Genomic DNA, 12,146 nt, shown 5'->3' on the forward strand with positions numbered 1-12,146 from the left:
TAGTCATTTAATTACTATCTAATCAGAATGACATTAGAGTATATTAATGGGAAAACTATGATTGGTTACTAGGATGAAAAGTATCAAAAATCAGATACTAATCAATGCCAAAACTAGCATTGAAACTGCATACTCTTTTGAATAGATAATTAGATAGATAAATAAATCAATAGATAAATAGAGATAGATAGATATATTATTGTTATTATTATTAGGCTACCCCAAATAAATTGTCTGTTTGCTGTAACCCGAGCCAACATTTTCAAGTGGGTCGGACGGTAAGCAAATTCTTATTTTTTTTTACTTTGAAGGGGGGAAAAAAGATCAAAAATGTTGCTACTTTTTGACTCGGAGTGACCGCCAGGGGTCAGGCTTCAACAGTCAATGACGGAAAACGTCTCAATCAACCAGATCGGGAGATTTTAACGATTTTAAGATATTTCAATCGACCTTTTGTACGCCGCTATCCTTTATTTTGGTAGCGAAGGCGAGCGGAGGGAACATGCGGGGGACACGGGCGCCGCCATATTTGTTGTGATGACGCTGTTGGGCGTGTTTCAATCCCAGAATGCATTGCGTAAGTCAAATTTAAATCAAGTCACACAATGATTGAGCGTGACATGTACTATGGTCACTTCAGTGGCGCCGACAGAGGAAAACTAACTTGTAAAGGCCAATATAACGACCCTTTTGCACGTTCTGTTTTGTTACAGACGCATGTGGAGGACCGAGTGCGTTATCAGTCCTTTGGGATGAAAGATAGGTTTACCAGGCGGTTTAGGAAAGACCGGTCGGTGAGTCGGTCGAAATAATTGAAAAATAAAAGATTTTGACGTTTTTTCAACAAAATGCTGATATTTTTTTTCTTCAGTCGGTTAGTTTCATACCGAGTCGGTCGGGTTACGGCAAACAGACATATTATTTTGCTCAGCCTTATTATTATTATTATTCATTTATTTTATTATTGTTTTTCTTGTCAATTGACCCCAGAAAAGTAGTTCTGTAGCAAAGGTATTTAGCCCGCAGTAGCCATTTGCATTCTTTTGATAAGTTTTGGGCTGTTGGACCACTTTATTCTACTCCATGTCTTCATATCTGTATTTGACACGATCTAGCTCCAAAAGTCTGCGTTTGCCCTTGTAGTTATTGACAGAGTAGCTTCTTCCACAGAGGTGTTGGTGAGTGGAGGAGTACATGCCTGCATACATACTGTGTGTAACTGTACTCGCTCATGGATCCTTGTACCTGGAGATATGATGTAGAAGAAGTCTTTGAACTCATCCATCCAGACCTCAGCCAGGCGTCTGTTGTTCTTGTTGATCACTTGGCCCGTGCCCCCGGGGAAACTGTACGGAGTGGCTTTACGGAAAACATGTCCGACATGAGAGCAGGTGACGATCTCCAGAGAGCCGCCGCACTGCCATATCTGTGGGCGAGGCAAAGTCAGACAGAAACACATCCGTTTTTTTTTTACATTTTGATGGAATAATGCTGCTGTTGCTCATCATTATTATGAGTTCCTTACCCTGAAAGACATCTCCAGGTTCTCCCCTCCCCAGATGTCCATTCCTGGATCATAGCTTCCGATATCCTCAAAGTAGGACTTGTCTATAGAGAACAAGCCTCCTGCCATGGTGGGAGTTCTGCAAGTACAATCCAAATCATTAAACAACAATATTTTCACGTAACTGCGCTTATTGTCACATTAGTTAAAACACAGCGGGGATACGGATCTGATACAAAAGCCAAACAGCTATTTGTTTGGCATTTGGAAATACGGCCTTTGAGGAGTAATTACTTTCATCTTTTTAATTTGTTCCCCATCTGCTCTAAATGTAGTCCACTGTTTGTTGCTAGGAGTGATTTGCATACTGATGACAAATTATGCCAACGGTGTCTTTCGCTGGACAAAAACGAAAGTACCAGACAAGTTGTTATTTTTAAACGACTTAGATAAATTAGCATTCCTTCTCTTTCGTTACAAGTTATTCAAATTAGCGGCAAGACAATGATGTGTTATGATCCACACATCAAAGTTGCTCTTTAGTCGGGAAAACAGAGGGAGCTGTCGTCCCTGTAAGCATCCAGAAAGACAAATACTTTCTCAAAATGGGAAGAGATCAACCTTTGTTTAACCTTTTCTTTCTGACAATAAAAAGACAGTGTCAGTCATGTTTATCAAGTGTTAAGTGCAACATTCGGTACGGTTAATGTGTGTTAATGTAACACTTCCATGTTCATGAAGCCATTATTATAAGATCATTGTAATACTGTAAAGCCTGGAACACACTACAAAATCATTTTCTCCCCCCGATTTTTCCTTTTCTCCGACTTCTGGGAGACACGACCTGACTTTAAAAATCCTTGTGAGAGATTTAGAAGCCGCTGCGCTCTTCATGTGCGCGGCGGCGTCAATGCGACTCAAAGCTGCCCGGTCAGATCGTAACCGTAAAACATCACCAACAGCCAATAAAGCAGAGCGTCAAACACGGGAAAGGACAATGATAATCAGGCCTACTTTATTACTCACCTCTCATAAATCTCATAAAACCTTAAACTGCATCGTTTTACTTCCATTTCTCAGCAAAGTCATGACATCCAGTACATAAAATATCGCTATTATGGTGATGCGCGGTTAGCTACACCAAATACGACACCACTTCCTGGGTCAAATGATCATATTGAGTATAAGACAAGTAGTTAGAAAAAGTGCCATATTAAAGAACTTCCCTGTATACCTACTGCACTTAATATGTAACCATCTGCTATTTTGTCGTCAGTGTGAAGTAAACATGGTCTTTGCGTACCGGACGGGCAGAGTTCGGTCGCCCTTGCGCCGGTCCATCTCTCGCTGGGGAACAGGGTACCAGCGGAAGTTGAGTTTCCAGTTGAAGCCCCCGTACGTCATGTCGGAGCCGGCCATGTACTCGAACGTCTCGTCACTGATCACGTCGATGATGGGGCACACGACGGCAAACCTGAGCGACAGAGAATAGTGAGGGTCAGGACGCATTCATTATGGTGAGAGAGATCTTATAAGAACATGGTCAACTGCATTTTGACATTTTACAGGTGTAGTCTGCGGCGTAACTGTGAAGCTTTAAGAGCCACCACCTGCTTGTCTCCATGGTGATGTTACTGCTATGTGTGACAGATATGGGAATTTTCCATGATTTTGTTTGGGACATGATAAATTGATTGTTAAACGTGATCGTCGGTAATGGCTTTATCGTTGTGTGTCATGATGCAGTGTTACTTTAAAATGATTATTTACAAAGTGCACAGTTTGGAGCCGGTTCTTCTGACGTTTTGTGGCTTCAAAATAAAGAACCACCTTTGCGTAAAAGACAACTCAACTTGTCTTCTGTGCCTAAATAGCAGCATTACGTGCCTGAAATGTTTCCTTACAGTATGCCACTATGCCATTTATTGTATGTATTCAAGATTTATTCATACATTTCCATAAACCAGGAGCAAAGTTCCTGAGAGCCTTTTTCCCTAGGTCCGTATTGATGAGACTCTAAAACAAGAATGTCCTGAGAGCTTAATCGCTGAATACCAGATCTGATATTTAAGCAAATATGTTAAATAATCAAGCAAAATCACAAGGAGCGTTTTATACACAAACACAAGGCAGAGCTGTTCTCTTCTTGCATCCAGTGATTGTCATTCTACTTTAAAGTATAATACACAGTGGTAAGTTCTGTTTCCTTCTCCTGTAATGAACCTTAGAGCTGAACCTTAGAGCTGAACCTCAGAGCTGAACCTTAGAGCTGAACCTTAGAGCTGAACCTCAGAGCTGAACCTCAGAGCTGAACCTTAGAGCTGAACCTCAGAGCTGAACCTCAGAGCTGAACCTTAGAGCTGAACCTCAGAGCTGAACCTCAGAGCTGAACCTCAGAGCTGAACCTCAGAGCTGAACCTCAGAGCTGAACCTTAGAGCTGAACCTCAGAGCTGAACCTCAGAGCTGAACCTTAGAGCTGAACCTCAGAGCTGAACCTCAGAGCTGAACCTCAGAGCTGAACCTCAGAGCTGAACCTCAGAGCTGAACCTCAGAGCTGAACCTTAGAGCTGAACCTCAGAGCTGAACCTTAGAGCTGAACCTCAGAGCTGAACCTCAGAGCTGAACCTCAGAGCTGAACCTCAGAGCTGAACCTTAGAGCTGAACCTCAGAGCTGAACCTCAGAGCTGAACCTCAGAGCTGAACCTTAGAGCTGAACCTCAGAGCTGAACCTTAGAGCTGAACCTTAGAGCTGAACCTTAGAGCTGAACCTTAGAGCTGAACCTCAGAGCTGAACCTCAGAGCTGAACCTTAGAGCTGAACCTCAGAGCTGAACCTCAGAGCTGAACCTTAGAGCTGAACCTTAGAGCTGAATGATAAACTGAGTTCAGAGGTTTTAACCAATAATCCAGAGAAATGTCGCCTGGATTAACTGTTTTCTACAATTAAGAGGAAAACACTTTATTTCTAAAGAAGAATGACAATCTGTCTTTAAGAAAGTCAATCAAATCAATCAAAATCAATAACATATCCATATAGACAAGCAGGTGATAACGTGTGTGGTTCATCATTTAAACTGTAAGAACTGCTATTGTGTCTCAGTGTCTCATTACTGACCGGTGGATAAGGAGGTGCGATATATGCCACAAAGTCCCTATCACAGGTTTTAGAGCCTATCGTATATCTAAATTTAGATTTGTATCACTATTTTTTACACTTAATTACTTTATAATGCCTTTACCGGTACCTAAAGCTATCATCATCTTCTAAGAGTTCCACTTGTCACTCAAAAATAACAATGGGAGGTGTGAAGAAGAAAAGTGTGAGCATTTGAGCATTAGAGACATTATTCTCTTAATCAGCAACAATGATAGATCTCAGTTCAGTCTGTGCTCAGTCGCACTTTGTTTAAGCACTTTCAAATTGCACTTTGGTTATAAAATGTTACAAAAATAGTAATATGTTAATTATAGTACTAGCTCATAGCAAGTCATACTGCATACTGTACATGTATTTACTCATTGTACGTGTTTATCTAGTGCGTGTTTCATTGCACTTCAGGTTAGATGACAAACTGTGGGTACCGGGAAGATGAATATTATTTGTAGCCAAGATTTGTAAATAGTTTGATTTTATTGTGCCAGTGAGGAATTGAAATCACGTAGACGAGCTGCGAAAGAAAGCAAATGAAGGATTCTAAGTGTTGTTTGGTCATAATGCCAACACCCATGGAAAATCGTAAAATCTTAATGTTTTTTCTCACCATAACTGTAACCCCCCTAAAATGTGATATTGTCAAATCACTATTGAGCACGAAACCTAGAAGCTCTGAATCAGAACACCACAATGTCGGCATTAGATCATCATTTTATCGTCAAATGACCCAGAAATATGGTACACGAACATGACAACATTACAAAAGAGAGCTACGTCCTGATCTGAACTCACAAGTGAACGTGCTGACACTGACAGCCTTTTTATCCCCCGCCCAACACAAAAGTCAAACTACTGAAGATTCAAGGCTACGGTAAATCCTGCATCTCCTTGTGCGACTGCAGTGAAAGCAGAACCTATCATTTCCTATCAGCGGAGTCAGGTCGGAGCGCTGCATTATAACTCGTCGTTTGCTGCTCCTTCAATATTCAATGTTGGCCCGGACTCTGAATGATGCAACTCAAGGGAAATGTGAGAAGACCGTGTTGACAAAAGACTGCTTCGGGCTCAGAATGGGTAAACGAGCACAATGAGATACAATGAGGACAATAGAGGCCTAAAAAGTAGAAGAATGTATCACGACCCAGGACGTGCCAAAGTCTTTTTTCATCCGCTGAGCTCTGTGGGCAGTTGTTTCACAGTTTTCTTATAAATAATAATGCCGTACACTTTACATGTTCTGCGAAGCACCTTGAAGTGTAGTCATAATTCATGCACTCCACGCTAGGTAGAGGTGAGATGTATCAACAAATGAATGATATTGCATTTGATTTGGAGATCATAGTTTCATATTAAGTGATATTTCTGCACGTTTGTGATTTAATGGTCCATTCACGTTTTGTGTGATACTTGAACTTAAACAAGACATTTACAGGAACGATTTAGCACAATCCTGATGCATTGTTAAAATATTATCTGACTATTGTCATTGAGGTATTTCTTTTTGTCAATAGGTGTGAGTATCGCATTGTAACGCATTGACTGTAAACGAACCACAAAAGTGAAGAAATATCACGTATACACACTTTTGAACCAAGGTTTTACTGTCTTTTTGTCATTTTGGGTAGTTTTGATAAAAAACTTGATCTACTTGAACAACTATTGCGATATAATCCATTTTAATTTTCTTTTTACTGTTTATTTTTTAAACATAAAACAACAAAATTACCTATAAAAAGAAAGAGAAAACATAGAAATAAATAACAATTTAAAAATAAATATGAAAACAGGGCTGGGCAGGACCATAGAGAACTCAAGATAAGTAAATAATAAATAATATAATGCATTTCTAGATATATTTCCCGCTTCTATTGTACACATTTATATTATGCTAAGCTGAAAATGTGAATGAAGAGTGTATAACAGTCAATACATTTTCATAGCTTGGTAATTATTTTAAGTATCTTAACATAAAACCACAGAAAACTTCACAAACCATTTGCATACTTACTATATAATAAACAATGGCCCCAAAAACAGTCTTGAAAGGGAGTGTGAAGAAGTAAGAACATGATTGGACCTGATCAGCTCTGTCCCGGGCTCCGTACCTGTCCTCTCGGATGCGGGCCAGCAGGGGTTCGAGCCAGCCCGCTGTGCACTCACAGTGAGCGTCCAGGAAGGTGATGACCTGGCCTTTAGTGGCAGCAGCTCCCCTCAGCCGCGCTCTGATCAGGCCTGACCGCTGCTCCATCCTCAGCACCTTCACCGGCACCTCCAGGCTCCGGGTGTACGTCTCCAGCTTCTTCTTCAGGAAGTCTGACACCAAATACAGCAGGAAATGGTGTTGGCACAATGTCTGCAGCAAGGCCGAGCGGAGCTGGTTATACACTGCTGCTAAATAATATAAAGGGCCTTTTTGTTTTTTTGGTTGATCAATTTTGTAGTTTAAGTTCAATTTTGATTCAAGATTGGAAAAAATCCTTACATACAGTGGATATAAAAAGTCTACACACCTGTTCAAATGTCAGGTTTTGTGGTAAATCATATCAGAACTTCTTACAACTTTAATGTAACCTATAACCGGTATGATTCAGTTGAAAAAAAAGTAATCCTAATACTTTGTTGAAGCACCTTTTTATTTCATTACAGCTCAGTCTTTTTGGACTGGAGTCTATCAGCGTGGCACTTGGCAATATTTGCCCACTCGTCTTTTCAGAAAGGCTCCAAACCTGTCAGATTGGAGGGCATCTCCTGTGCACAGCCCTCTTCAGATCACACCACAGAGTTTCAGTCGGAGTCAGGTCTGAGCTCTGGTCTGGGTCATTCCAAAATTCTGGGCCATTCTTTTGTTGATTTGGATCTATGCTTTGGGTCATTGCCGTGCTGAAAGTTCCTCTTTCTAGCAGAAATCTGTAGGTTTTGTGCCAACATTGACTTGTATTTGGAACTGTTCATAATTCCCTCCACCTTGACTAAGGCCCCAGCTCCAGCTGAAGAAAAACAGCCCCAAACCATACTTCACTGTGGGGATGGTGTTCTTCTGGTGATGTGCAGAGCTGCTTTTGTGGCAAACAGTTATGGCCAAGTTCAACTTTGGTTTCATCAGACAAAACACATCAGATGTGTTTTGTCAGCAAACTTTACCCTGGCTCAAATGTTTTTCTTTGTAAGAAAAGGCTTTGGTCCAGACATATGAAGATTACGGGAGATTGTAGTCACATGTACTACACAGCCAGTACCAGTACTTGCCAGAATCTCCTGCAGCTGTTTTAATGTTGCTGTAGCCTCTGGGCAGCTTCCCTGACCAGTGTCCTTCTTGTCCTTTCAGCAATTTTGGAATGACATCCAGTTCTTGGCCGTAAGAAGCGACTGAGAAAATGTCAGGAAAAGCCTAAAAGAACAGCTGAACTTTACTGGAGGTTAATCAGAGCCAATATAAATGATAGTAGGTGTGTATTGACTCCTATTTAACTTAAGTTTGAATGTGATTGGTTGATTCTGAACACAGTTAAAAGTGGGGTGCACATTGATGCAACCTCATTATTTTAGTGTTTTATTTTTACTCCCCCTCCCCATATGTGTTGTTGTTTTTTCAACATAAATACAGGTCATAGGTCACATTAAAGGTGGAAAAAGTTCTGAAATGATTAATCTTGGTCTAAAAGACAACATGTTATGCTTAGTATGGTATATTTTGTGGTATGATTTGTCCTAATTTCACAAAAATATAATCAAAAATATAATAGATATATAATAATTTTATGTCAGAATTTTAAAATATCTTCCAAGTCACCCTGCAACCATAATTACCTCCATTTTGGGAACCTATTCTGAAAATCAGATCATTATTTTACATTTAGTTAATTGTAAACCACAATTGCTTTAGATCCATTGACTTTATGTTCAAAACTGAATCTTTGATGCTGGTGCTTTTCATTGTAGTATTTCACCAAAACAAGATTTTTATTTTGTTTTAGAAAAATGGATACACAATATTCTTAACCCTGTGTGTGTGTGTGTGTGTGTGTGTGTGTGTGTGCGTGTGTGTGTGTGTGTGTGTGTGTGTGTGTGTGTGTGCGTGTGTGTGTACGTGTGTGTGTACGTGTGTGTGTGTGTGTGTGTGTGTGTGTGTGTGCGTGTGTGTCTGTGTGTGTGTGTGTGTGTACATGTGTGTACATGTGTGTGTGTGTGTACGTGTGTGTGTGTGTGTGTGTGTGCGTGTGTGTGTGTGTGTGTGTGTGTGTGTACATGTGTGTGTGTGAGAGTGTGTGTGTGTGTGTGTGTGTGTGCGTGCGTGTGTGTGTGTGTGTGTGTGCGTGCGTGTGTGTGTGTGTGTGTGTGTGTGTACATGTGTGTACATGTGTGTGTGTGTGTACGTGTGTGTGTGTGTGTGTGTGTGCGTGTGTGTGTGTGTGTGTGTGTGTACATGTGTGTGTGTGAGAGTGTGTGTGTGTGTGTGTGTGTGTGCGTGTGTGCGTGTGTGTGCGTGTGTGTGCGTGTGTGTGTGTGTGTGTGTGTGTGTGTGTGCGTGTGTGTGTGCGTGTGTGCGTGTGTGTGTGCGTGTGTGTGCGTGTGTGCGTGTGTGTGTGTGTGTGTGTGTGTGTGCGTGATAGATATAAGATTATCTAAGTCTCATTAAAGGGGACATATTATGCAAAATCAACTTGAATGAGTTTTTAACCTTGTTACAACAGTGTTTCCTCATCATCAGTGTACTAAAGTTGTAATTTGATTGAATCCTGCATGGTTGAGTAATCCTGTATTGTCCTGCAACTGAGAATGGAGTGCTCGGAAAATCCTTGTTTTCACCTACCCCCTATTCCCGCCCCAAGTTGTATTTATTAGAAAAATGAAGACTCCCGAGTGACACATGTTGGGGTTTAAAATGATACATGACTCTTTTTTAAAAACAAAAACATGTAAATGACAATCTGCTGCTTTAAATGGTGAAACGTCACAATGAAGAGGCGGGGCTTATCCGATCTGCAGTTTTGAACAGGAAGTCACTGAACCTGTTTCTATTGCTACGCCATTTTAGATCAATACTGTGGTTTACAATGAGCAAAATGTAAGTATGATGATTAACTACTTATATTATAGTTCAATAATACGCAAAATATATCTCCTTTATCCCTGAAATTCCTGAAAATGTGTCATAAGTGCGTGAAAATCCACATGTCCCTGTCAATAGTATATAGTATAGAGGAAAACTTGACCCACCTCTTTCACTGGCGTCGTCCACCAGAACAATCTCGAGCAGCAGGTGTCGGGGCGAGCGGTTGATCACACTGTGCACTGTCCGTAATAACGTGCTCCAGGCCTCGTTGTGAAAGACGATCACGATGCTGGTGGTGGGCAGGTCGTCTGGGTACACCTTGGTTTTGCAGCTGATACGAAAACAGAAGAAAAGACACAAGTTAGAGAGAATATGTTCAATTAACTGTAGAATTTAAATGCACAGGTCAGGAAAAAGCTAACGGAGGAATATTTAGTTCATTATTTTACTTGAAAATGTGCTTGTAATAGTATTTTTCAGACCCCATACTCCAACTCCATTGATGTATTTCACACAACGCAGATGAGTAAAAGTTTAAGTTACTATTCCAACTTTGACTAAATCTATAAGTGACAGTTTTATGTTGACAATATTAAAGGCGCTGTAGCTGATTCGAAAATGTAAAAACAGTGTTGTGCAGTATGCAATCTGTATGTAATCTGATTACTTTTCTCGTAAGCTTTCACCAGATTGATTGGCTTTATATTAGCTCCAAACACTAAGATTAAACAGGTCCACATTTAAGCCTGTTCTTGCAGCCCGACGTGGATCTGTGTCGGCTCCTTTTGTGTTTCACATCTGAACTCACTCAGTTTCTATGACACAACGACAATGTGCAGTTATTATAATAATGCCTTCTAAAGACAACGATCTACTTTGAACAAGAGTAATCGAGAGTAGTAATCTTGTGTAGGCGTAATCGGTAATCTGAGTTTTAAGAAGTAATCTGACCAACACTGTTCTCTCAAATGTTAATGCTCCTGGAGTTGATCTGTTTACAATGAGCGTTCTGAACATAATCATACTTTTTAAACACATATTTCAAAAATAATAAGATTTTTTTTCTCCAAAATTGTGCAGCTCTAATTGGGGTTTGTCCTTGAGTTTTCACCTTGAAAAGGGGTTTTATCTAGTTTGCTCATTCCAGCCAAGCACAAATGGCCTATTTTAAATCAGAAAGAAGTGCTGCCCGTTTCTTTCTGGCTGTTAATTCTGAAACTAGTCTGTGATGTTATCCACCTTCATAAAGTCCAGTGTTGCCAAGAAAATTAGCAGAGAAGAATTCATAGCCAATAACGTTAATATAAGAATTGATAATATTTATTTTTACATACAAGAAAAGCTGATATTTTTATCCTGATGCAGTACTTATTTCTAGTCTGCAGCCGTCTCCGTGCCCATCCAGAGCCTCAGATTTGTCTTTTTAAACAGACTTACAATGACAATAGGAAAGCTAAAGAGGTGGCTTTGTGTCACTCAATCATCAGCCAAAATATTTTCTAATTATTTTACCAAAAATATATTTATTTAGTGGATTTGACTACAATTTGCCTTCAGTTTGTGGCCCTTACAATAGTTTAAAAAGTATCGGCATTTAATGTAATTTGAAACCACTGTTTAATAACCAAAACAGCCATTTAAAAAAATCCATATTGAACCATTCCTACATTCAGAAATGGGGTTGTATGTGGATAGTTGAGATAGTATTGTGATTTCTGTTTTATAGTAACAAATTCAACAAAAAGAGCTCATATCGAGATATTCATTTTTGTCAATACCCACCTCTATTGTATATAAATCTAATCATTTCAGGGTTTGTAGTAATATGAGCAGTTCTATAATTACCGTCTTATGGGAATATTACTTTACAGACAGTAATAAAGTCTGAATATATTGCATTTACTCTGTACTTATGTATTGTTCTCTAGTCTAATTGCGCGGTATACAGTTCACACTCCACTGAGAGCTCTTCCCCAATCCTCTACCTCATTATATCCTATAAAACGTTCCCCGCCAGCCTGTGAAGCCATCAATGCAAAAAACAACACTGTCTTCTGAGATTTACTGACATAAGAAGGAAAAAAAACAGGAAAAGATAAAGTTGACAGCCGTGTCAGCATGTCCCTGGACCTGATGTGCTGTCTGTCAAAAGCACGCAGGGACAATGCAGTATGTGGGACATTGGTGACTATAGAGCGCATTGTGGATTGCTTGTAGGTGGGTGGCCTGGGGGGCCGGAGTAGCCTTGGTACCCTGCGTGCGGGGGAGCCAGGGAGAAGAGAGGGAGGGCGAAGGCATCAGGGCTGTCTGCACTGATGCCTTGTGATGGACACAACTGGGCCAACAGGATGCCTCCGGGACAAAGTGCTCCAGCCCTATTTTTCAACATGTAACCGGCAGAGATTGTGGTGTGAGAAAGACATTGTTTGGAATAG

At 40.4% G+C, this 12,146-nt stretch overlaps 1 protein-coding gene across 4 annotated transcripts in view; it reads right to left on the minus strand.

The window, feature by feature from the left end:
* The window catches only part of galnt13 (polypeptide N-acetylgalactosaminyltransferase 13), a 77,510-nt gene that overhangs the window by 34,390 nt on the left and 30,974 nt on the right, over positions 1-12,146 (minus strand). For all 4 annotated transcript variants that reach the window (XM_072444378.1, XM_072444376.1, XM_072444377.1 and 1 more), the window contains exons 4-8: positions 9,876-10,042; positions 6,764-6,971; positions 2,808-2,978; positions 1,526-1,643; positions 1,246-1,426 (exon numbers count right to left, since the gene is read on the minus strand). In XM_072444378.1, the coding sequence (XP_072300479.1) occupies positions 1,246-1,426; positions 1,526-1,643; positions 2,808-2,978; positions 6,764-6,971; positions 9,876-10,042 (845 nt within the window). The remainder of the gene's footprint in view (positions 1-1,245; positions 1,427-1,525; positions 1,644-2,807; positions 2,979-6,763; positions 6,972-9,875; positions 10,043-12,146) is intronic.

Source organism: Eucyclogobius newberryi, unplaced genomic scaffold, assembly GCF_026437365.1.
Source record: "Eucyclogobius newberryi isolate DKJ021-1_F unplaced genomic scaffold, fEucNew1.0.hap1 SCAF_14, whole genome shotgun sequence".
NCBI classification, from domain to species: Eukaryota; Metazoa; Chordata; class Actinopteri; order Gobiiformes; family Gobiidae; genus Eucyclogobius; species Eucyclogobius newberryi.